General features: G+C 59.3%; 2 protein-coding genes across 4 annotated transcripts in view; one reads left to right on the top strand and one right to left on the bottom strand.

Moving 5' to 3' along the window:
- ABTB2 (ankyrin repeat and BTB domain containing 2) overlaps positions 1-15,354 on the top strand; it is a 169,713-nt gene extending 154,359 nt beyond the window's left edge. Inside the window, exons 5-17 of the mRNA XM_024559083.4 lie at positions 81-246; positions 3,074-3,163; positions 3,689-3,790; positions 5,578-5,674; positions 5,943-6,078; positions 7,318-7,547; positions 8,879-9,057; positions 9,493-9,598; positions 9,805-9,907; positions 10,371-10,461; positions 12,861-12,929; positions 13,572-13,685; positions 15,011-15,354. Coding sequence (XP_024414851.2) covers positions 81-246; positions 3,074-3,163; positions 3,689-3,790; positions 5,578-5,674; positions 5,943-6,078; positions 7,318-7,547; positions 8,879-9,057; positions 9,493-9,598; positions 9,805-9,907; positions 10,371-10,461; positions 12,861-12,929; positions 13,572-13,685; positions 15,011-15,208 — 1,681 coding nt within the window. The 3' untranslated portion in view covers positions 15,209-15,354. The remainder of the gene's footprint in view (positions 1-80; positions 247-3,073; positions 3,164-3,688; positions 3,791-5,577; positions 5,675-5,942; positions 6,079-7,317; positions 7,548-8,878; positions 9,058-9,492; positions 9,599-9,804; positions 9,908-10,370; positions 10,462-12,860; positions 12,930-13,571; positions 13,686-15,010) is intronic.
- Positions 15,355-20,494: 5,140 nt separating this feature from the next.
- Positions 20,495-24,682, bottom strand: part of NAT10 (N-acetyltransferase 10) — a 38,466-nt gene continuing 34,278 nt past the window's right edge. For all 3 annotated transcript variants that reach the window (XM_053923845.2, XM_053923846.2, XM_053923847.2), the window contains exons 28-29: positions 23,669-23,752; positions 20,495-21,339 (exon numbers count right to left, since the gene is read on the bottom strand). In XM_053923845.2, the coding sequence (XP_053779820.1) occupies positions 21,231-21,339; positions 23,669-23,752 (193 nt within the window). In that variant the 3' untranslated portion in view covers positions 20,495-21,230. The remainder of the gene's footprint in view (positions 21,340-23,668; positions 23,753-24,682) is intronic.

Genomic DNA, 24,682 nt, shown 5'->3' on the forward strand with positions numbered 1-24,682 from the left:
TCTCACTGAGAAGCAGTGGGTGTCCTAGCAGAGCACCACACGCAGGCACGCTCATTCACACCTGAGTCTTTCCTGCGCAGGCCCGAATGCTGTTTCAGTTCCTTCCGGAGGCTGGATGCCCGAGCGGCTACTGGAAAGTTCAGCCAGGACCTGGGTTTCCGCATGCTCAACTGCGGCCGGACGGACCTCATCAGCCAGGCCATCGAGGCTCTGGGCCCGGACGGGGTGAACACCATGGACGACCAGGTGCGTTCCGAGGGCTCCGCCAGCCGGGCTTAGGGGTCCGTGGGCATTCGCAATTGCCAGAGTTGGTGACACAGTCCCTTCTGTCCCAAATCCGAGAGCAGCTCAGCTCTGGGCTCTCTGGGGTCGTCCCCTGCCTGTTTCAGGGGGGACATCAGCTTGCAGGCCCCCTAGCACCCTTTGGAAGAACTTTGTAATGGGGATTCTGCCTCCTCGCACTGGAGGCTGGAGACTGTCGCAGGTGGCGCGGGGCTGGGAACAGTCCAGCGGAGTCCACCTGACGGCAGGCTGGGGGGACGATCGCCGGCCGGAACTTGTATCAGAGCATCTCGTGTCATCTGCCGCGTGCCCGGCCCATAGACATCCTTGCCTTCGCGGCGTTAACATTCTTGTGGGGGAACCTATAAGAAATATAAACATAAAATACAGAGTGTTAGTAGAAAGTGCTAAGAAGTAAAACGAAGCCAGAAAAAGGGAGTATTGGAGGTGTTTACAACTTTAGTTAGAATTTAACTTGAGTTTTTGGTTTGCTTTGTTTTGCATTTTTGCCTTGAATAACATTTATATTGCCCTCACTAAGTTTGTTCTAAGCGCTTCACACAGATTAATTCCTTCACCTCGATCGCTGGCCCATGATGTAGGTGCTGTTGCTGTCCTCATTTGACCGATGAGGGCACTGAGGCACAGGGAAGCTGCTGTACCTAAGGTCCCACGACGAGTAAGGAGCAGAGCTGGGGTCGGAGGGACTATGCACTCTGACTCCATTCCCTTAACCACCAAGGGGTACCCGCTCCCATAACCACTATGGAATATCCAGCATGTTTATTTGATGCTATAGTGTGAGCTCTTGCAGTGTGGACCAGTGCGCTGTGCTTTGGAAGACCACCCGGGGGTGTGGGGAGGGTTAAATGTCAACTAGGGTTAAGGAACATGCTCAGGTGAGGTGACACGTGGTACTGGGTGTGAAAAACACCAGGTGAACCATGAGGCCAAAGTGGACTTTGACAGGTGGGACAGGCACAGCCAGGGAAGGCTTCCTCCTGGGGATTCTGGGCCAGGCCTGAGGGAGGGAGGTGGGGGGAAGCAGAAAGGAGCGGGGGCAGCTTCCTGGAAAGGGAGATGATGGGAGCGGGAGCCTGCCGGTGGGACTGCCGGAGCACGTGCTGGGACAGAGAGACCATGAGGCTGGGTCGTGGGGGCAGCGGTGGGCGGCGGGGAGGTGACAGGCTGACTCAGGTCTCCCAGGGGCACCTCTGTGAGTGCAGGTTCCCGGGCTCCATGGGCACTGTCCTCGCAGGGGAGCCGTCTTCCTCGTGAGGCCTGTGGCTTCAGGCGCACCTGGGTTTTAGCTGCTGTGGCATGGCCGCGGTATCTCAGATCAGCTGCTCGACCTGTCTGAGCCTCAGTTTCCTCACCTCCAACCTGGGGCACGGTAGTACCTGCCCCACCGGGTTGCTCTGAGACTTTGCCTCTGGCACACAGGGAACACTCAATAAACGTCCATTCTGCCCATGTGATAATGACGATGGTTATCCCTGAAATCTGTTCATCAGCGTCTTTCAGTGCAGCCTCTTTATGGCCCTGACGTAGGGATGAGCCCAGCACACAAACAAGTAGCTTCTCCCCACGAGGCTCCTAGCCTGCTTTAAACTCCAACTCGTGTACAGTCGTGCGGAGAAAAAGACCAGGCACGTGCAGGGCGGGGAGGAAGCAAAGCCAAGCGTCCGCGCTGGGGCTGGCACTCGGCTTTCCTCTAAATGCTCGATCCTGTTTGCTCGCACAGCCTGGGTATTTGCCCAGTGGTCTGTGGGTAAGCAGCCCTCTCGCCCACGATTAATCTCAGGCCGCTTCTCTATCTCTGGGCATGAGGCAAGGGTTTATGAGGTAAGGAGACCTTGTCTGCACACAAATAACCTAATAAATAACAGCGCGGGGCTCCAGACGAGCGCTTGCCAGGATCCAGCTGTGGAATAACACTTTCCACCACTGCCTTCGCCGTTACTGGCCCCGGAGAGAAACTCCCGGCCAGGAGGCAGCCCTGTTAATGACCCTCCTCAACTCAGGGAGGGACTGGGCCTCAGCTTTCAGAAAAGCTCTGAACTTCTCAGCAGCATGAGATGTTGCAGTGAAACACCTCTCCATCCCCCATGAGATGCTTCGAAGGGCGGACCTGGGTTTTGGGTCTGCGTCCTTCTCTCGCTTGTTGGGAGGTGGTGGACAAGTCAACGCCCCGCCTCATCTGGGAATAGTAATAGAACCCCCGCAGTCGGGGTGTTATGGCGATAAGTGAGATGATGCACGTGAACACCTTCCCACAGGGATTCACGCGCACAGGCCCCAGCGGGGGTGGGGCGGGGGGTTAGGAGATGGCAGTTTCATGCAGCAGCAGTGACAGTGTTGTTTACTCACTCAGCTGGGTCGTACTCAGCACTTTATACACGGTAACTCGTACTCTCCACCACAGCCCCGGGTGGGACGTGCTGTCATTACCCCATTCTAAAGATGAAGAAACTGAGGCACAGCGAGGCACGAGTAACTTGTGTGCGAAGTTTACAGCTCCCCGTGGTAGAGGTGGCCTGCCACCTGAGTCTGGCCACACGGCTTGTGCTCTTCACCTGTGTGGTGTCCTTCAGTGCTCATGGAAATGTCCCCTGCCCACCCTGCAGGTGTCACATGTCCAGCGGGCCTAGGGGAGGCACAGGATTGCTCCAGCTGAGCGGTGGGGCAAGCTGGACGCCAGGACCTGTGTTTCATGAGGCCGAGGCCTGTGTAGTATGGGCCATCATGTTCTGTTTCCGGAGTGTTTAGCATCTGCCTTTGGTCCATGCAGGGTATGACGCCACTGATGTACGCCTGTGCTGCCGGGGACGAAGCGATGGTCCAGATGCTGATTGATGCTGGAGCGAACTTGGACATCCAGGTGCGTAAGCCCCAAAGAACTGCGCCCTGGCCCCTGACCCAGCAAGAGAACACCCCAAGGTCTCCACCAGCCATGCTGCGTGCTGGGTGCAGTGGTTTGAAAACCGAGTAGAGGAGTCTCAGAGGACTGGAGATACAAGATGCGCAGAGGCCACAGTGAGCACAGATTTGGGCTGCTCTGGGGCAGGAGCTGAGCCGAGAATGGCCACGATTCTGTCACTGTAGCACCTTTACCTTTGCCAGCCCCATCCCCAGCCATCCCTGCCGTCCCCGGTGCCTCCAGCTCTGCCTTCCTCTGAGGCACGAAGTGCTCCCTGTGTGCCCAAGGCAGGCATCACTGACTGAGCATCCTTTTGAGCCTTGCCCACAGTGTTCCGGGCAGATGTTACCAATCGAATGTGGAAAGCATCTGAGTTGATTCCTAGCCACCATCCCTGCAGGGTACCTGCTTAGCTCACTCAGGTGCCTGTGTGTCCTGCCCAGGAATGTCACCCACGAAACACTGGTCATTGTGGTGTTTTCCCAGGTTCCAAGCAACTCTCCCAGGCACCCCTCCATTCACCCCGACAGCCGGCACTGGACCTCGCTGACGTTTGCCGTGCTGCACGGTCACATCTCCGTGGTTCAGGTGAGCCTCTGCCAGCCGTGCAGCACGCCCTCCGCTCCCTGGGTGGGCCGGCCCGAGTACAGCCCCAGCCTCGACTGAGTGCGCCGTTGCCTCAGATCTGAGCTACCCAAGTACTGCTGAAGTGCCCGGTCAGCGGGGCAGACACCCACCCGGCTCCGTTTTCTCTCCACCAACCAACTTTCCGACCCTTTGCCGTTTCCACTCCCCCGTGAGCTCCCGCAGAGCGGCTTCTGTGTCATGCTGACCTTCCAGGTCTGCCTCTTTCCATCAGCGGGCTCAGCGCCACTTTCCCGGCTCCTGGGGGAAGACTCAGATTGGCGCAGCTCACCTGTTGAGCCAAGACACACTGTCAGCCAGCTTGGCCGCAGCTGCTGTGACTGGTGCAGGTTTTTGCCTGGAAGTGGTAGCTGTGGTCAGCGCAGCATCTAACCCCAGCCAGGGCGCCAGCCATGCTGCCACTCGGCTCCCAGACTCCTTTGCTTCTCAGGCCACCAGGGCCTACAGATCTGACACTCCTTCCCAGGAGTTCATATAACACCCTCGCTGTCCGCTAGACAGACTGAGAGTCCTCTGAGGGCAGGGGTCCTGCCCGGCTTCCTCATCACTGTCATCCCAGCTGGGCCTTAGCAGGGACTCAGTAAGTGGCAGTTACCAGGCCGGCTGCCACATCCCGCCTGCTTTGGGGTTACTGCCCTCCTAAGGACCTGAGTGAAATGCCAGCCTAGCCCAGACTGGCCTGCAAGGGTGTGCCCCGGACTTGCCCAGTCTGGTGCCCAGTTTCGTCCCAACGGGCAGTCCTGCACCTGTGCCGCCTTGGTGTGCTGGCTCGGGCGGCGGCGCTGCGACTGGTTTCTGATGGCAGTCTCTAGCTGACAGCGGGCCCTGCTCTCCACGTGCTGGAGTGGAGGCTCACAGGGCAGCCTGCCCCACCCCCCACACCTGGCCTCCAGGTGAAAGGCAGGCAGGGGTTCCCCGAGACTGCCCAGCACAGGCTCTGAGGAGGGTTTGGTCTCCAGAAACCTGGGAAGTTGGCAGGTGGCTCCCTCCAGAGAAGCCGGTCAGGAAAGGCGAGACAACTGAAAGTCACCTGGCGGAGCAGTGCAGATGCCACCCTGCCCCAAGGCAAGCGGGCCCGGCCCAGCTGGAACTGCCTGGTATCTGCTCACCCTGCCCCAGGAGTCCCTGCCTTTGCCGGATGGGGAGGGGCCGCCTGGTGTCCTAGACAGCAAGGCTGTGCCACAGCCCCACTGCTTTCCAGCCTCAGGCAGCTCACTGGACCTCTGGTGGGCACCCTAAAAGGCCACTGGTTATCGAGCCCCTGGGGAGAAGGGGCACCATTTCACTGACTCCCCAACAATGCTGCAGGCAGGCCTCTCCCCATTTTCCAGATAAGGAAGACTGAGGCTGAGGGAGTTGAGGTAACTCACTGGCGGGGAGGCCTGCATTCGCACTCAGCTCTCGGTAACACCTATGCCTTTCCCACCACCTCTGCTGCCCCCCAGAGCCTGAGTTGCCCCCCTCCCCGTAGACTGGGGAGGGGAGGCAGTACTTTCTGCTTTGCTCATCTGCATGAGTTCTTAGGAAGGTCACTGCAGAAATAGCTCAGAGGCACCCACAGCTTAGGGACTTGGTCCAAGGCCACAAGAGTGCACATGAAGATTCTAGAAACTTAGAGCACTGAGAGTCACTTGGCGTTCTAAAGTTCTGGCTCCTCGGCTGCCTGGGGGAACCTGGTGCACTTACCCCATGCTCCCCACCACACCTGTGTCCTCCCTGTGCCCCAACAGCTGCTGCTGGATGCCGGTGCCCACGTGGAGGGCTCGGCCGTGAACAGCGGCGAGGACAGCTACGCGGAGACCCCCCTGCAGCTCGCCTCTGCGGCAGGTAGGTGCGGGGCTGCCCTGCCCAGCAAGGGTCCCCGACTGCCCCTCCCCACTGTATCACCCACCCCATCTGGGCCTATAGCTAGACATTTGACCTCGAATGTGGACCCCAGGGGTGAGCCTCGAAACCCCCTCTGGGTCCTTGGGGGACCCCTGGCTCCACCCCCAGTATTGCTGCCAAGCTTGGTGCCCAGGCAGCCCCAGCAGAGGGGCACAGAAGTGGGTGGTGGGAACATCCTCAGTCTGCCTCAGTCTACCTTGTCTCTTAGGAAACTACGAGCTGGTCAGCCTGCTGCTGAGCCGGGGTGCTGACCCCCTCCTCAGCGTGCTCGAGGCCAATGGCATGGCCTCTTCCCTGCACGAGGATATGAACTGCTTCAGCCGCTCAGCCGCCCACGGCCACAGGTATCTGCCTGGGTTTCCTGCCCCTGCGATGTGGGGGCCGGAAACAGGGAGCAGAGGAGCTTGGCCTGGAGGTCTTTCCAAACATGGAGGCTACGTAGGCTGTGTGTGAGCCAGCCAGAAAGGAGGTCCAGGTCCTCAACCAGCACAGAGGCCCCAGAAGTTGGAGGGCCCAGAGACGGGCCCCACAGGCAGTCCCTGGCAGACCGGGGGCTCCCGACGCACACCCAGGGCAGACCTCTGTTTTCCGTGAAGACTCTGCCCTGCAACTGCAGCGCCGCCTCAGGCCACGTCCCTGGCTCGCTCGGTGGTGGTTCTCCAGAGCCACAGCAGCTCCAGAGGCTTCCACACGGCATATGGCTCAGCCGCAAAGAGGCTCCCGGCGGCTCTGTGGGAAATCACAGCCTGCTCTGGGAGCAGATGGCGGGCCTAGCTCGTGGGGGCCAGGCCCGCCCAGGGGTGTGACGGGCAGCAGCAGGCTGAGACTGGAGCCATTAGGCAGCTCTGGGGGAGCAGAGGGAGACAGAAAGGAGGTTATTAGAAGGCAGGGGAGGGCAGGTGGATACCAACTGCCCGTTCCAAACTCTGTTCTCAAAGCCAGACTTCGCCGTGTTGTGGGCCCCTCCCCAGGGTGCTTTGAGGTCTCTGGGCCCTGAGCTTGGCCGCCTGGCACAGCCTGGCCTCCTGCACAGAATGGGGGGGCTGGGCGGGGCCGCTGGCAGGAGGATCACTGCCCAGGTGACCTTCGGGCCTGCCCAGGCTACAGCCACCCCGAGTCCCAGGCCGCAGGATGTGACACAACGAGCCCGGGGCTGGGAGCCGGACGTCCTGGGTCCGCACCCCCACCCAGTGCGACCTCAGGTTGTATGCATCACCCGTGAACGGCAATGTTCGTGGGCTCTCACAGGTTCGACGCAACAGTCTACGGACGGGAACGTGCTCTGTCAAGTCTAACATTCTGCACGGTCACACATATGAATGCGTTCTGTATGACATTCGTCGTCAGGTTCTTATTCATGGAAGGAAGTCAGGGGAGGCACGTGCTGTGTAAGGCTGGATGCTTGCTGGCCTCACTCAGGTGTCCCGGGCCAGAGGTGCTGGGGCCCCTGGCCCAGCCGGCCTGGGTGGGGAAGGTGATGAGCACTTTGCGCCCAAAGATGTCCCAGAGCCGGCCATCTGGGCCACGGACACCACCCATGGCCCGGGCCTCAGGCATCGCCCCCCTTGTCCCTCGGCCCACAGGAACGTCCTGAGGAAGCTCCTGACGCAGCCGCAGCAGGCCAAAGCGGACGTGCTGTCCCTGGAAGAGATCCTGGCCGAGGGCGTGGAGGAGAGTGACGCATCCAGCCAGGGCAGCGGCAGCGAGGGGCCCGTGCGGCTGAGCCGGACCCGCACGAAGGCCCTGCAGGAGGCCATGTACTACAGCGCCGAACATGGCTACGTGGACATCACCATGGAGCTCAGGGCGCTGGGTGAGCCACGGGGCATGCACATGCGGACACACATCCGTGTGTCCTGCCACTCCTCAGCGGGCCAGCGAGGGCAGGGCCCACGGGGCTGATAGGCCACAGGGCGGCAGAGCACAGGGCAGGGCTCGCTAGGGCTACCAGGGCCTGGGCTGGATGGCCAGGACGGGAGATGCCCTGAGCCTCAGGCAGCTCCTCAGCAGGGATTCGTCTTGAGCTCATCACCCAAGCCCTTCGCCCCCAGACCTCCCCTCCCTGGGCAGAGCATTACGGCCCCTGCCCGGTCATGGCCCTGGGCTGTGCGGCACCATGAGCATCTGTAGCACTAGGAGCTCACCTGTCTGGTCAGCGAGGTGCTCTCCTGTCCCTCGGCCAGCCCCTTGCGCCCCTTGGGTTTGCCAGTCTGTGCAGCTCTCTCCTCAGGAAGGTGGGCCCCACAGACGGACCTGGGTGAGGCCCCAGCCGTGCCACAGTCGCTGGCACTGATGACCCTCACCTGAGAATGTGTGGTCGCAGCACGGAGCACGGGCCCGGCGCTGGCTCACCGTGGGCGTGCAGGGCAGGCAGGCAGTACTGTTCCTGTCACGGGGGCCATGGCACCCGAGCCCCCGTCACTGGGCCCAGAGAGCAGGAGGCCGTGCTGCCTTTCCACGGCGACTCAGCCTCGGGGTCCGTCCCCGTAAAACAGGGCATCACTTCTGCCAGCAGTCAGTAAGCCGAGGGCGCTTGGGCCACTTACAGTGGGTCCTTTTTTAACCCCCAGTTCCGGAGGGAGACCACTATCTCCCTAATTACCAGGAATAGTCCTGGTTTTTGTCACAACCTTCAGAAAGTAGATTTAAATTGCTGTGGCCCCACTGACGCTCTCCAGAGAGCTGGTAAACAGCAGTTATGGGCCACTAACAGACCGGTGACCGGGGCGCTGGGTGAGCCGTGTGTGACAGGACAGGGTTCATCTCAGGCTTCCAGGCAGGCATGGGACCAGTATGTCCTGCTTATAATTAATGAGTCTTGCCCAGTAAGCAAGCCCGGGGCCCAGCAAGCAGTGGGGCCAGTGTAGCCCCAGGACTCCCTGCATTTGGGCTGCAGCTGTTCCTCCATCTCATGTGGTGAGGACCTGGAATGCCCTCTGACCTGTCAGGGAGGGAGAATGGACGCTTTCCTTGCATGGCCACACTGAGAGGGTACTCAGTGTGCAGGAATGGGGCGTGGGCTCGGGCGGGGTAGGGAGGGGCACTCTCTGCCTCATCCTAAGAGAGCCCGCAGGAGAAGGGGCCAGGGAGGGAATGCTCGGCCGAGGGAATGACTGCCTGCCCTTCTTGCCCGGCCCGGCCCAGGCGTCCCCTGGAAGCTGCACGTCTGGATCGAGTCCCTGAGGACCTCCTTCTCCCAGTCTCGGTACTCAGTGGTGCAGAGCCTCCTGCGGGACTTCAGCTCCATCAAGGAGGAGGAGTACAACGAGGAGCTGGTGACCGAGGGCTTGCAGCTCATGTTCAACATCCTCAAGACCAGCAAGGTGAGTGTCGCTGGGCAGGCCAAGAACACCGCACTCCAGAGCCCACAACCCTGACCCAGACCGCAGGACCGACATGTGGACAAAGGCAGGCAGATAGGGGAACACCTCCCCCCAACACACACAGACGGATGACACAGGCACTCTCGGGCACACAGGTGGATGCCTTCCCCACACCCAGACTCACACTGCCTGGCTGCAGAGGCCACGGATTTGTCTGGGCTGGAGCCTGGCCAAAAAAGCAATTTGGGGAATCAGTGGTGAAGGGACAGGCATCTCTTGCCAAAGCAGGTCCAGGAGGAACAAAAGAGCGGCCGCTTTAATCCTGGCCCGGACGTTTGAAATCTGCCCGACATAGTTTCAGCTGTAAACACGGCCACAGCCCACAGCGGGCAGGCAGGCGGGCTGACCGGCCCTCTCTCTGCCTGTCCCCCACAGAACGACTCCGTCATCCAGCAGCTGGCAGCCATCTTCACTCACTGCTACGGCAGCAGCCCCATCCCCAGCATCCCCGAGATCCGGAAGACCCTGCCGGCCAGACTCGGTGAAGGCCTGTCCCTGTGCCCAGCCACCTGCCTCATGGGCTTTCCAGATCCCCTCCCCTCTCCTTGTGCTCCTTTCCCAAGGCCAGGTGCCAAGGCCCTGGCCTCAGTTTCTCTGCTCTTCGCCTTTGCGTCCCACCCCCGTGCCCCTGTGCCCCTGGAGGCGGGCTCCTCAGTCACTTCCCGTGTTGCTTCCCTGTTGGTACAGATCCTCACTTTCTGAACAACAAGGAGATGTCAGATGTGACCTTCCTAGTGGAAGGCAAGCTGTTTTATGCACATAAAGTCCTGCTGGTGACCGCTTCTAACAGGTAGGTGCCAGCCCCAGGTGACAGATGTGCAGCCTCTGCCCCTTGTGGGCGTCACCTCACACCGCAACAGAGCCCCGCACCCCACAGGGGGCATGGGACGGAGGGGCGGAGGAGCAGAAGGGACGGCGCCCAGAGTTCCCAAGAGCACTGAGCTTATGTTCTTTCTGGCCAAGTCACCGCCTTTGATTTCCTGAAAACAAATATTCTGGAATGAAGTCAGTTGTCCAGCCACAGGTGTCATGGTCACTCAGAATGGGGGCGGTGGGGACAGGGCGGGGCTTGGCCCGGCTGTCAGTCCTGGGTGATGTAAAATGTCCCTCACTGAGAGTTATTCCGGGAGCACGGCAGTGATTTCTGAGTCACTAGCTCCTGGTGGCCGGTCGGGTGACGGGTGGAGCCATCACCACATGGTGATGGGCTAAGTCACGTTCAAGCCCCACCTGGTGTCGTCCCCTTGCTCCAGGTTCAAGACGCTGATGACCAATAAATCAGAACAAGACGGTGACAGCAACAAGACCATCGAGATCAGCGACATGAAGTACCACATTTTTCAGGTGTGTGGATCTTGGGGCTGCACACTTTTGGGGAGATGCCTTCTCCCCCAGGAGCCTGCCCTGGTTGGGGGGCAGCTATGAGGCAGTCATAATCTCCGACCCCACCCCAGCGCCTCCTGTGTTGTGCCGAATCAGCGGTCAGGTTGGCGCATCCGGGTCCTTCCCAGGCAAAGGCAGCCCTTCCACGGTGGGGTTGTTGTAGCATCAGAGCCTGTCTCACAGTTGCTGAGCTTTAACCCTGGACGAGGGCCTCTGGGCAAACCGACAGACGGGTAGGAACAGGCACACGCCGCCCATGCGGGTGGGCCCTCGTTCTTCAGCGAGCTCCCACGGCACAGATGTGACCCCAGCGCCTGTTGGGAATGCAGAACCCGGGGCCCCACCCCAGCCCTCCTGGGTGGGCATTGTGCACAGGCCTAGCAGCGCAGGTGTCGACTGCGTCAGTCCTCCCGAGCATCAGACCGGCCATGCCAGCCAGGCAGAAAGAGCCACGATGATCCAGGCTGGCTGTGGAAGGTCAAGGTCTGCTCTTCTGACCTCTGAGCTTTGGAGAGCACCAGAGGTTGCCTAATGGAAACTCCACAGGCTGCCTGCCAGTCGGGGCAGACGAGGTCTGTGGGAGGAGATGGGCTGGGACCTCGGCCGGACCCCAGCTGAGAGCTCAGCGACTGTAGGTCTCCGGGCTCTGTGTGGGGGGCTGTGGGCTGCAGGGATGACTATTAGGGGCTGAGGCCAAGAAGCAACTGGTGTGGGGGTCCCAGCCCTGCACAGGACAGGCTGATGATCTAATGGGAGAGATCAGAGTCTCCCAGAAGCCCAAGGAGCCACCACCTGAAATGGCTCAGTCCCTCTCTCATGCTCCCTTAGTCATTTGTGAGCATGAGGGCCCCTGCACTGCAGGAGGCAACGCTGTGAAATAGCAGAACAGGTGTGGTGGGCGTAGTGGCGGCACTTGCCCGGGGCCTTTCCGAGAGCAGCGTCCCCAGCCTGGAAGGCCCCCTGCTTTGGGAGGCAGTGACCCACGTCCTCCCTGGGGAGTGCCAGGCTGTGCAAGATTGATCTGCCCCTGCCTGCCAGTCCTCTCAGGAGGCTCCGAGGGAGCAATTCTGCTCTGACTTCTGTGGATCCTACATTCAAGTGACCTCAGGGCATCACAGATGGTGGGGCCTCGCCAAAACCAGCTCTCCAGCTGCAGCAGGAGGCTGCCTGTCACCCAGCCCATACCGGCCCCCTCTTGCCTAGGGGCTGTCCTGCAGCCATCTTTTAGCAAAGACTCCTGGGAGACTTCACCTGCCCACCTGCTCCATTCCCATCCCTGGGCCAAGGGCTTTTGCCCTGATAGTCCACAGCTGTCCTGCTGGTGCCGGCATGCTGGGGCGGGGCAGGGGGTAGGGGGGACGGCACATGTGTGTAATGAAAAGATCACCAGAGGCCTGTGGGAGCCCCAGTCTCCCGTGGGGAGGGACTAACGTCTCCTGGGACTGGCCCTGGGCTGCAGCGAGGCCAGCCAGGCCACCTCCCTGCTCCTCTCCCCAGGGGGTGGGCTCTGTCCCCCAGACCCTCTGGGCCCCTCCTGACAGCCGGCTGTGGCCATGTTTACTTACACACTTGCCAGTTCCCTGCTGGGGCTGTTTCCACAGCCAGCCAGGGACGTCCTTCTCTTTCCAACTGGGAACCTCCTCAGGCACAGCATGATGGCAGGCCTGGGCAGAGCTGAACGTAGTTCTCCCTCCTGGGCCACCTCACCTGATATCCCAGGGCCCTCCGATCCCAAGAGCCCAGGACGGGGCTGGGCCAGTCAGCCAGGTGACCTCTGGCCGGACCCTGGCGGCTCTGTGCTTTCTTCCCAAGGGAGCCAATCGAAGAGAGCATCGACTCTCACCCCCCTGTGGAGTCTCAGCACAGCTGGGAAGCTGAGGCTGGCTTCCAAGGGTGTGGCCAGCGAGGCTAGGGTGCCCTCAGAGCCCCGCCTCCCACCCCCCAGCCCCACAGTTAGAATTTAGGTAAAAGGAGGAATGGTCAGCACCATACCTGCAGCACTGGGAGGCTCTGCTGTGGGAGTCGGGACCCGAGTGGCTTGAGCCACGTAAGTGACCCTCCTTGGGCCTCAGTCTCCCAGCTGTGAATTGAATCTTCCCTGCTGGGCTCATAGGCTGTCCCAAGCCTCGAGAGAAACCACCCTGTGGAAGGAGGCTGGTCGTACTCGCAGGAAGTCGAGAAACACAAACTCTTGGGTCTCGGCTTGCACAGGAGGTGGAGGACCTGCAGACACAGCACGCAGAGAAGCAAAGGGCCCGGCTGGCCCAGGGGGCTGGCTGGAGTGGCACTCCGGGGGCCAGATGAGGGCCTGGGCACAGCGGGCCCATCCTGCGCTCACACTCAGCCTCTTCCCCCTGCAGCTGATGATGCAGTACCTGTACCATGGCGGGACAGAGTCCATGGACATCCCTACTGCCGACATCCTAGAGGTGAGGATCCCGGGAGACCCGTGGGGCCGGCGCCCACCTGTCCATGTCTCGCCATTCACTCTAGCCTGTGTCCCTCTAGCCTGAGACATCTGCCAGCTCTCAACCCCATTGTCAGCATTTGGAGAGATGAGGGAAGGAAGGTGGCCTCTGAGGACCTCCTGGTTCCCTACTTGCTGGTCCTTTTTTTGTGTGACAGGAAGGGCCGTCAGAGAGACCAGGGAACTCTGCACCCACAGAGCCTGATGTCCTGGGCCACACCCAGGGGTTAGAAAGGGTTGCCCCAGTGCGGGTGGCAGGCCCAGGAGGGCCAGAAGGCAGCTGAGCCTCCTGCTCCCCTCCCACAGCTTAGAAAACGCAACTGCTGCTGCCTGGGCACCTGGCTAGAAAGTCACAGAGATGAAGCCTATAGCTTCCTGTTAAAGAGAAGGGTCCAGAATCCCAGCTAGCATCTGTCACCCATGCTGTGCCACCTGGTGTCCCAGCAAATACATAGTTGGCTTAAGCACAGAAATAAATCACGGCCATCACACTTGTCTTGCTGATGTGGGAGGGCCCTTGGGGTGGGAGGAAGCAGGGTGTGTGGCACCTTTCTGTTCTGCGCGCCATCGCCACTTACCGCAGGCCGCCCTTGTCTCCCCGCAGCTGCTGTCAGCGGCCAGCCTGTTCCAGCTGGACGCCTTGCAGAGGCACTGCGAGATCCTGTGCTCCCAGACCCTCAGCGTGGAGAGCGCCGTGAGCACCTACAAGTACGCCAAGGTGAGGCCCCAGAAGCCCGCCCGCCGCTCCGGGTCGCTCACTCAGCTCGAGCCAGGCTGGGAAATGCGGCTGGCAGGGCAGTTTTGAAGGGCATGTAAGGTGCTGAGGGAGGGTCAGGAGCTCCCTCTAACCTAAGGGACAGGGCCACATGCCACTTAGCATCCAGCTCACAGTCCACCTGTGCCACCAGGGGCAAATGGTTAAGCCTCTGAGTCACTTCCATTCCACAGGTTCGTTCTTGGTTTTCTCCCTGACCTCTTCTTTCATCTTCCCCCATCTCAGCAAATGGCGTGGTCCCCTGCTCAGCTGCTCTAGCTCAGTTACATTGGACTTTTTTAAAGAAAAGCTCTCACATGTAGGCCGTGTGCCCCTGAAACTCGTCAGCAGACTCAGGTTCCCTCATCTCCACTGCTCCCACCCAGTCCCAGGCCACCGTCCTCTCTCAGCCGATTGTGTCGGCCTCCTCTCCCCCTCCTGGCTTTCACCCTACAAACCACAAGCCTCTCTGGAAAGTGTTAGAACTATGTGACTCTTCTCTTTAAACCCTCCAGAGCATTTCCATGGCCTCCAAACTAAATAAACTCCACCTCTTATCATGCTGCACCAGGCCCCTTGGGCCCTGCGCACATCCGGTGGCCTCTTCACCCACCACGCAGCCTGTCTCTTCCACAGCTGACTCCTTCTCCTGAGCTCTTATGAGAGCCACCCCCTCCCCTGGGAAAGCTCCTTCCCAGCTGCTCACAAGACCAGCGACTTCCTGGGTCTCCCACAGTCACCTGCCACCCCACCCTGTCACTGGCTCCTGTCTCCTCACAGCATTGACCACTGTCTGCAGTTACCTTGGCTTCTCCACCTTGCCCAAACTAGAACATAAGCTCTAAGGCAGCAATGCAGAGACCTTCGCCTTGGAACCTGCTGCCCAGAGCAGGCACTCGGTGCCTATTGAGTTAAAGTAGCTACTGAGCACCTACCAGGCGAACACCCAGGTGCTGGATGCAGGGCACCCAGCAGTTGGCAGTCCCTGTCCTCCATTAGGAGCTTACAGGGACAACTGCCTTTCGACACGCCATCCCCCATGGGACACAAGACAAGATAGCGGGGCCAGGAATAAGACTTCAGTGACGCTCCCGGTGGCAGAGCTGGGATCTGAGCCCAGATTGGTCCATCCTGAGAAGTGCTTAGGGAAGGAACTCGGCTGAGAGGGAGGTCCCTTGAGCTGCAGAGACAGGGTGTGCCTCCCCCAGGCCTCGGCCCCTGGGTAGTGTCTGGGGGTGGGTGGGACTGTGCCAGGCTCTGGCTCTCACCCCTTCTCCTTGCCCCCACAGATCCACAACGCCCCAGAGCTGGCCCTGTTCTGTGAGGGCTTCTTCCTCAAGCACATGAAGGCACTGCTCGAGCAGGACTCCTTCCGGCAGCTCATCTATGGCCGCAGCAGCAAAGTGCAGGGCCTGGACCCGCTGCAGGACCTGCAGAGCACCCTGGCCGAGCGCGTGCACTCTGTCTACATCACCTCCCGTGTGTGAGGCGGGTGTGGGGACGGCTGCTGAGCGTGCCCAGCCCCCTGTGGGCATCCCGGGGCTGGGAAAGGCTGGGAGCAAGTGCTTCTGGGGGCGTCTGTGCAGCCAGGGCCTGTGGACGTACCAGGGCCCTGCTGGGTGGGGGCTGGTTCTAGGACCTCCTGGTGCCAGGCACACGGGGCTCAGTTTCTCCCTCTGGTGTCAGTCTGCCCTTGGCATCCGGATGTGCCCACCTGTCACCTGTCCCACCCTCAACCGCTTCGTCCCAGAGCTGTTGACTCAACCATTCATGGGCAAAGGGCAGCTGTGGCCGGAAGGTGGCCCTGCCCTCCCCCCATACCGTTTGCACCTTGGGAGCCACTGTGTCCTCACCCTTGTGCGTCCTTCTGCCCTCCCGAGGTCAGCAGCTGATCCCGATTCACCTCTGCTCTAACTAGCTTCTGACAATGTCTCCAGCTGTGACCACCCCCACCACCCCGGCTTCAGTAAGCCCAGAGGGTCCCCTGGGGGCTTGTGGGCACCCTATGAATGTACAAAACATACACTCTCTCTGCCCCCCAGGGCCATCTCGTCCCAAAGCTGGTGTTTTTCCTCAATGTCACGTCAGAAAGGCCACCCAGATCTCTGAGCTTATTCCTCAAAACCATGCCTTTGAGGGGCTTAGTCTGGGCCTCCGGGGCCTGAGGACTCCTGCACAGAGGGGCACTTTGAGTTCCATTTCCCTTGGTATCTGGGCCAACAGGGGGCCTCTCTGGGGGACTGCCAGCCTGCTCAGTTCGGGGTAGAGGCAGTGCCCCAGCTGATGCCCACAGAGCTTTCCGGCTGAGCCACAGGTGGCAGGGGTGCGTGGAGGAGCCTGGAGGCCTTGGCTTTGGTGCTGCTGCCCGGTTTAGGGGCCGCTGTACAGAGGCCGATTCTGATACCCCAGGCCTGGAGTCCGTCTGCCTCAGTGGGCTTAGGAAGCAGAGCCCTCACTGGGGCTCCGGTTACACCTCTCAGGAGAGAGTCTTTTCATGTGGACTGGAGAACAGGGCTAACACTTCTCACTGGGGGCTGCAGGTCTCGGGGAGCTCAGGGATAGGGCAGTGGTGGGAGGGAAGGGCCTCCTGCTCCCCTGCCCCTGCCCACCGACCTCTGCCAGCTCTGGGCTCCCCTGGAGTGGAGACGCAGCATCAGGCCTGGACACTTGTCATATTTATGGACCAGACACTGGGGAAGCATTCTGGGCAGCTTACTCTGGGTGTAGCCTTCTCGAGCTGTCTGGCCACACCTTAGAAACTATTTATTCACCAAAAGTCCTGGGCACTTCAGGCAGTGTCCCTTCGGTCACCTTGAAAAGCCCCCGGGGGCTTGCAATCCTGGAAAATATTTTCGACTGGCTGCTTGAGCTGGATGTACAAAGGAATAGGCGTTATTTTATTGCTGTAATATTGTATGATACTGTAACTATGCATTAATGTTGTCACTTACTGTAAATGTACTATGGTTTTATTAACAATAAACACTTGTTAACAATGGCCCCGGCCTCATGGCTCCTGATAGAGTTACTCCAAGTTCAGGGCTGGGAGAAGCCCATTTAGAACCAGGCAGAGAACCAGAGCCCGTCCCCTGGTTACTCAGGGCTCCCATCTCTCAGAAAGAAAGGACCATTCTACCAAAAGCTATGCCGTGGCCACCGCCCCCCTCCCCACCCCACCCAGGACCCGAGCCTGGACCCGACCCTCACAGGTTCTGTGCCAGGGAGCAGTTCCTCGCCCTGGTGCTTCTCTTGTCAGATGACACAGCTGATAATATAAAATAGTTCCCACTTGTTTAAGTACATGTGGACCACTGAGCAGGACAGAAAAGGTGTCTGCGTGGAGGGACCAGAGCCTGGGCAGGAGTAAAGTAGCTGTCAGGGGCTTTCTGATCCTCCCAGAGCCCAGACCCCGCCCCCAGCCTTCCCACAGGAGCTGTTGTGAGGTCAGCCTAACAGTTGTTAGTAAACTCTAGCACAGTCCCAACCTGGTCAGTCGGCCCAGTGAGGTGGGGGCAGGACCCTCTCCACCCAGGCCTGGCCTGACGGTGGCTGCTGCCTCCGGGGCCTGATGAGCCTGAGCTGGCTGTGCTGCCTGGTGATGTAGAGAGGACAGCAAGCTGGCAGCTCAGGCCCAAGTTTTCCAGACCCAGTTGTAGTTTTTTTTCAGTGCAAAGCTCAAGGGTTCCTGCCTGTAGAGGGAAACAAATTGCTATGGTCGTGGGGAACGCTGACCAGAGTAGATGTAGGAATCGGGGGACAACGTGAAAAATCTCATGGGTCTGCACCAGGGAAGGCCCGTTGCCCAGCCTTGCTGGATGGGGCCCAGGTGGGGCAGCTAGAGGCCCAGCCAGGGGCCCTGGCTGTGGTGAGGTGGGCCCTGCATGGACACACGGCGCCCTCTAGGGGCCGCAAGGAGGAGGTGCGCCCCACGGCACCACCCCCTTGCAAAGGCCATGTGAGGAGGGTTGAGGGGACTAACCCTAACCCTCCCCATCCACAGGGACTTCCCTTCAGGGGACCACCCTCCCCACAAGTTCCCCAAGCCCGGCAGGATGCCCCTCGCTCAAACCACCCCGCCTAAAAAACAAGATCTAGTTGCAAAGGCCTCCGGAAGAGGCTCAGCCATTTCCTTTTCTCTTTTGCAAGGGTAGGGCTGGTTAGAGGGGTGGTGTGAGAGGTGTGGGGCCCCTTTGAGCCTGCATGTAGTGGAACACACTCTTATGAGAGCACTTAACTAAAATCAAAAATCCCTTCCAAGGGGCCAGGAGACCATGATGGAAAGAGTTGGTCACCGTACCTTGTCCTGGCAGCCAGGCCTCCTCAGGGCTGCTGCTCCAGAGCTCCAGGGCCAGGCCTTCCCCAGCAGCCCCATTCAGGCCATCAGCAGCCAAGGCGGACTGGGAGGAGGAAGTGAACCTCCCCTTAGTAGGAGTCCCTGGGAAACCAGGGGCTGAGGGATTCATCCCACGCCAGCAGTCCCACGGGCCATCACAAGCTGGCGCTTACAGCGCTGGAGCCTGGGCCTCCTCTCCCAATGAGCCCCCTTCAGATGTGAGGGGCCCTGGCTGGACTGCAGGCCTGGCCCCGCTTCCTTCCCTGACACCTCCCATTTCTTCTCTGCCGCCCAGGTGATGCAGGGGGCACCACCGCTTTCTCCCCATCGAACAGCCTATACCACCTGAGAAGGCCGCAGGCTCCCCACCCCTTCTACACTTAATCGGTTTTCTACAGAAGGAGCACACCCCCTTCTCCCTAGTCTGAAGTCTGAACCGAATGCAGGCCTGAGGGGATGCCAGCCCCACCCCCCGCCTCCAGGCCCGAGGGCTGGTGGCTGCTGTGAAGGCCTCAGATAATGAGTCTACATTTCTCCAAGGTGACAGTCACTTATTTCCTCCCCTCCCCCAGCCTCAAGAGCCCCCTTTGTGTCCACTCCTGGTCAGTCGGGAGTCCTCTGGGGCCGGATGAGCTGTGGGGGCACTGAAGCAGGCCAGCACCAGCCCCTCCTGGCTCGGGGGATGGAGACCACTCGAGAATCTTTGTTCGGGCTTCTTCAGCCCCGCCCAGTCCCGGGAAGCATTCATAGCTGGCTGGGACGAATTCATTTCGAAAGCGAGGTTTCCTGAGACAGCAAGCTTTACAGATGTTGCTGTCTGGGGACGATGGCGAGGTCTGGGGAGGCGTACCTTTCCAGATTTGGGGGAGAACCCAAGAGCACAACCATGAAGTACACGGGCCTGTTAGGAGCATTCGTCCAACTGACCCACCCAGACTGTGGACAGCAGGGACAAGGCTGGCCCATGTGTGTGCGCAGAAGGGGAGGACAATGTCTGCGGGAGGACGCAGAGCTGGCTGCGCTGTGCGCGTGCGCCTTGCCGCCTGCACAGGCTCCTCTGTGGCTGGGTCCTGGTCTGAGAACCACGCTGCTCTTCCCTCAGTGCGTCAGCTCCAGGGCTGTGGCTCCGCAGGTCACACACTCTGCACCCAGGACCCCGACATGGCGGGCACTTGCAGTCTGCCAGGCACTGCTCTCAGCATTTCCAGTCCACCTCTCACCAAGCCCTGCAGTAGGGGTGGCTGGACCACTCGTGTTGTACAGATGTGGGCCTGCACAGCAGGGAGAGGTGAGTGGTCGCCCAGGTCACAGAGGGTCAGGGCAAAGCCAGTGTCAAAGCCAGGCAGTCTGGCTTCACAACACCCTCCCCGCAGTGGGAGCCAAGCAGAGGACAGGCCTTGGGGACAGAGTCACCTGGCTGGGCAGGTGGGGCCCCAGACCTGCGGGATGTGGGACGACGTGGCTGGAGTTTCAGGATACCGCTTAGGTCTGCCCATTTGGGATTCTGCCCATTTTGCTTTTGGCCCCTCTCTTAAGATCCTCTCTGAAAGGCCAGCTCAGGCACTTCTTGAGAAAAATGGACCAGAAATTATCATCTCTCTGAGAACTTTCCTGCAGACCTCACAGGGGGTCTTCAGGCAGGACGCTGCAGAGCCAGGCGCAGGGACGGGGTGTGCTCTTTACCCCGCAGCCTCGAGTCCTGGGGGTGTGTGTGATCATCGCTGGTCCAGAAGCTCCCCCTGGCTTCCACATCCACGCATCTGATGGCTAGGAACCCGGTTATGTGTCAGGGCTGAGGAAAGAATCTACTTCAACTCACAGAAGATCGGTCCTTCTAAAGTCCACGAAAAACCCAGGTAGATCAGTAACTGAGGCCACATGAATTTTTCAGACAAGAACAGAGCAGAAGCCGAAGAAGGATGCAGCACGGAACTAAGAAGGACGCCATCGCTTCGCTCCCTGTGGCAGGAAGGCCTATCAGAACCAACGCACCAGAGCTGACTTCGACCTTGAGCCTTTCCTGCACTTGGCAACATGGGTAAGGAACAATCCTACGGAGGACCTTCAGGGTCACAGGTTCCTAAGTGTTGGATTTGGGGTGGGAAAGTAGATACTACCAAAAACACACACCAAAATATGTGTGAAGCCACCACCTATTTTCTGTCCCCAACAGATGGGAGGCACCAAACCACCTGACAGGAGCTGGGGAGGAAAAGAGGCACAGCTAGCTGGCTTGCAGGCACCACACCAAGTCACTCAGTGAACACAGTGAGCGCCGGCCAGTGCCAGCCACTTCTCCCACAGGCTCCTGGGTTGGTAAGCCCTGGCCACCCCGCCCAACCTCGGGTTCGATGCCAACACCCCCCAAAGCCCACCTGTCAGCCAAGACCCCCAGAAGGAACAGGGCAACGCAACCCGAACCTGTGCAGTCAACGAGCACTTGCAGGCCATTGGCCTTTCTAGGACGTTATTTATTAAAAACTGACCCTCCGTCCCTCTCACCCATGCTGGCGAAGGGGTCCTTTCCCAGTACTGTTGCCCAGTAAGTGTGGGGGATGCAAACATCACAGCCTTCCTAACCAAGGACCGGGTCGGGCTCTCCCGGGCACTGGGCAGTGGGCCTCCTGGAGCCAGGAGCAGACCGGTACACGGCAGTGCAAACCCCAGTGCACCTGACAGCGGCCCGCCCGCCACCCAGGGGCACCGGCGCTCCCGCTGCTCCAGGCCCAGGGGTTTGGACAAGTCCCCAACCAGAGGGCCCAGGCCCAGGGCTCCACCAGCAGCCTCCTGGGCATCACCAGACAGCAGAGCACTTAATTCCTGAGAAGGAACAAGGGTCAGCATGGCCTCTACACATGTAGGAAGGGGTAAAAAAAAAACTGGGCCCAACGCAAAACATGAACTTACAGGACAGGAAGGCCAGGACTGGGGGGAGGAGAGGCCAACCCAGGCAGGGCCAGAGGCTTGCCCACCCATCAAGTTCCAAGCAGACCCCTTCAGAAGCGGCTTCAGGGTATGGAGCTTGATCCACACACTGCATTCCAGGCCAGCTTCCGGGTCTCGTGCAGGCTTCTGCTGCTTCGACAGTGCAGGCCACCGCCAGCCCAGCCAGAGACAGTTCAGAAAGTCAGGGTTCTGCACACACAGGTCAGCTGCTGATGCCCAGTTTCTCTGCACTACTTCGTCCGCTTCAGTTTCTTATCTTTTGTGTGCTTCGTATCTCTGTTCTTCAACTTTTTGTTCTGTTTGGGTTCTTGTCTGGCTTCCAATTTCCTTTTCTTGTCACTAGAGGGAAAAAGAGCAGGAGAGAGAATGAGGCACGCACACGTCTAACACCTTTCAGACGGCTTTGCTTTGTCTGAACGGGTTTCCACCCTCTGAAACCATGAGAACACCCGGCAGCACATAAATGTTTTCTGCGAGCCTATCAGCAGGCCAGCACCGCACTGGGGGCCGGGGATACCCCACAGCACCCCAGCTCCCACCCCAGCTGAGCTCTTCATGTGTGGAGAACAAACCCATGTCTCAACACCTGAAGTCAGAGTTCTCTTCAGAGCCCCGTGCATTTGCCTCTCCCAAGACTGCAAGAAAGACCTGAGGCATCACGGAGAAGACTGCCTCCCACACTCACCACTCAGGATTTCCCTGGAAACCGGACACATGATCTGGGTGACCCTAGTACAAAGCATGAGACGCCCAGGCAAACCCCACAGTATTTCTTGACAATGTTTTACTTTCCCTAAACAAGAAGAAAGCCTGAGGAGTACTGACTCAGGTGACACATTTCCGCTGGCCGGTGGATTCCTCACGGACAGATTAGCACAGGAATCATCTGCTTATGGCCACCTTCCTCCCTGCTTAGAGGTGAAAGATTCTCTCCGGTGGCATTCTGCCCTGGGTACAAATACCTCCCTATGAGGAGGGACTGACCAGTTCCGTCCAGGGGCCACTAACACCACCTGAATGAGGTGACCGCTCAGGACAAAGGAGGAAAGCGCAGCCAGGCCTCTGGGCACACAGGAAGATAGGTACCAGGGGTCTCACCTCCACGAGCACAAACTTCACAGGCCCTCAGGCCCTCAGGTGCAGGCACTGCCACACGGGCCCTCACCAGCAGCGAGGGCCAAACCAACAGCAGGAGGGGCCCAGCTCCACAAGGGCGGAACCCAGCCTTCTCCACGCCACGCACGTTCCCTGGCCTTCTGTGCCAGCCAAAGCCTCACACTCAAGGCCACAGCCACCGTGGGCCCTGTGCTGCGCCTGCCATACTGTCCAAACCAGAAACTAGGACCTGGTGACAACAGGCTTTTGTGCCCCATCAGAGAGCCTTGGGGGAAAAGAGGCCAACACCCACACCAGAGTGGAGACCCCACGATGGTGTACAGAGACTGCAGAAGGGCGTGTCTGACCCCCGGGATGGACGGCTCCTAGAGGCACAGGACTTCCGCTTTCCAGATGCTTCCAAAATATGCTCGCCAGGGAACACCCCCCCCACCCCACCGCACCAGTAACTACAGCAACGCCAAGAACTCACCCTGCCCGCCCACCCATCCCAATAGGCTGTGGGAGCCTCATCTCTAGAGGTGCAGGGCGGGGAGGCCTCGTTCTCCCCACAAGGGAAACGCCAGCAAAGGGTCCACCCAGAAACCGTGGTCATCAACAAGTGACAACCTCTGCAGAGGCGCCGCACGGCACAAAACTGTGCAGAGTGGTCCAGGGACCCCTGAGAAGCCCAAGGCCCTTCCAGGTGGTCCCAAGATCAAAACTGTTTCCATAATACTACTATACCTTACCTGCCTTTTTCACTTCTATTCTCTCAACGGTTCAGTTTTCTGGAGGCTACCAAATGTGAGATAGCACAAAAGATCAAATACAGAATCACCATATTAAAGGGACTTGCAAAAACGTGAATGTTAAATCGTGCCCCTTTTCTTAGTGATATTTTTATGAAAAGGATATTTTTAAAAACAACCAAAACCATGAATCCAATACTAGACCATCAATTCTCAATGAAAAAATTAAAAATGTCTCAGTATTTAACTTCTAACGTCAGAAACATGACTAGATAACCCACGAGCCCTGTGGGGCCCCTCAGTAATCTACATGATGAAGAAACTCGAAGCCCCGAGCTCGGAGAACCGCTGGCTCAGAGGAGAGTGCGGCAGATGTAACCACCGCTCCGCACTGGACACACCCGGACCGATTCCGGCCCCGCCTCTTACTAGCTGCATGTTTCTTGGGAAGTTACTGAACACCTTCGAGCCTCGGTTACTTCATTTAAAGCAATGATGGTAACAGAGCCGCCACCTCGTGCTGTTCTGAGGGTGCATGGGATGCTGCATTAAAGCCTACAGAAGGGCTCAGTCCTCGGCAGCAGGGGACTGTCCCCTCGAGCCCACCTTCCTGCGCATCTGGGGAATACAAGAAGTGCCAAGACGCAGGCCCAGGAGACGCCCCTGCCTGGCCTGCCGGAGATGGGCCACAAAAGGAGCAGCTTCCAAAGGAAAGAGCAGTGGCTGTCTCCCCCAGTGTCTGTTCCAACCTGCTGTTTCCCGATGAAGAGCCGAGAGAAGCCCAGTGGCCAGAGCGTCCGCCTGTTGCATTAGGCCCTCACCTTTTCAGGCTGACGATCGAGGCGTTCTGCCCGGCTTTGTTTAAAACCTCATTCCACTCTTCGTCATCCCCACGGATGACATATCTAAAAAAATTGAGGGAAATATCAAGGCCTGCTCCGAACAAAAGGGGGCTGCTTGAAACGCAGTCAGTGACAGCATCCTCCCTGATGGGACACGTCCTGCCGCAAAGGCGAGAGCAGCAGGCAGGAGACCAGGCCTGAGCAGGACCGAGAGACCTGGGGCCCGGAGGGTCCCAGCTCACTGGCAGGCGCCCGTGACAGGGCGATCCTGCACGGGGGCGGGGAAATCCCACACAGCGGGCAGCTGCCCGACTTCTCCCGACTCTGACTGCCCACCAAAGAAACCTGCTGTCACCCCCACCATCTTCCTGCTCCCCCCACCGCCAGGTGCCCACAAGCCCTGGAACTGCGCCTGCCCCACCTCTTGGGGTCTGACGGTAATGGCAAGGCAAGGTTTTGACATTGCAAAGCTGACAGCAGAGCTCAAAACCCTGCCCAGGGACCCTGGCCACCTCCCCCTCTCCCATGTCCAGTAACCGCCATCAGTAATGACCCCGCAATTCCAGGACTAAAGGTCAGAAAGGCACAAAGGCCACCAACCCTGGGGTTGTTATTCACATCAAGACACAGGGAAGGTAGTAAGTACCCCATTGTAGCTCAAAGGGAGCTAGGATTCCTAGTACACACAGGATTCCAGAGCAAGGGGCTTTGCTGCATTATTTGTTGGCAGTAGAATCCTTTCCTCAAACAAATTCACACACAGAAGCCAAATACAGAAATGTGGCCACCAGAAGCGGATGCTCATCGACCAGCAGCCCCTTCCCTGAGGCATGCCACGGAACCCGAGGGGTCTCGGGAGCATGACTGAAAGTCAGCGTGGCAGAGCTGATGTGGGGAAACCAAGTCCTCCAAAGTCATGCCAACAGTGAATGAGGAGGGTTTAGCTATTAGTGCTTCTAAAAGTGGTCCCATGAAAGAGCTTCCAGGGCACCC

The sequence above is a fragment of the Desmodus rotundus genome, chromosome 5, assembly GCF_022682495.2.
Source record: "Desmodus rotundus isolate HL8 chromosome 5, HLdesRot8A.1, whole genome shotgun sequence".
Lineage (NCBI taxonomy): Eukaryota > Metazoa > Chordata > Mammalia > Chiroptera > Phyllostomidae > Desmodus > Desmodus rotundus.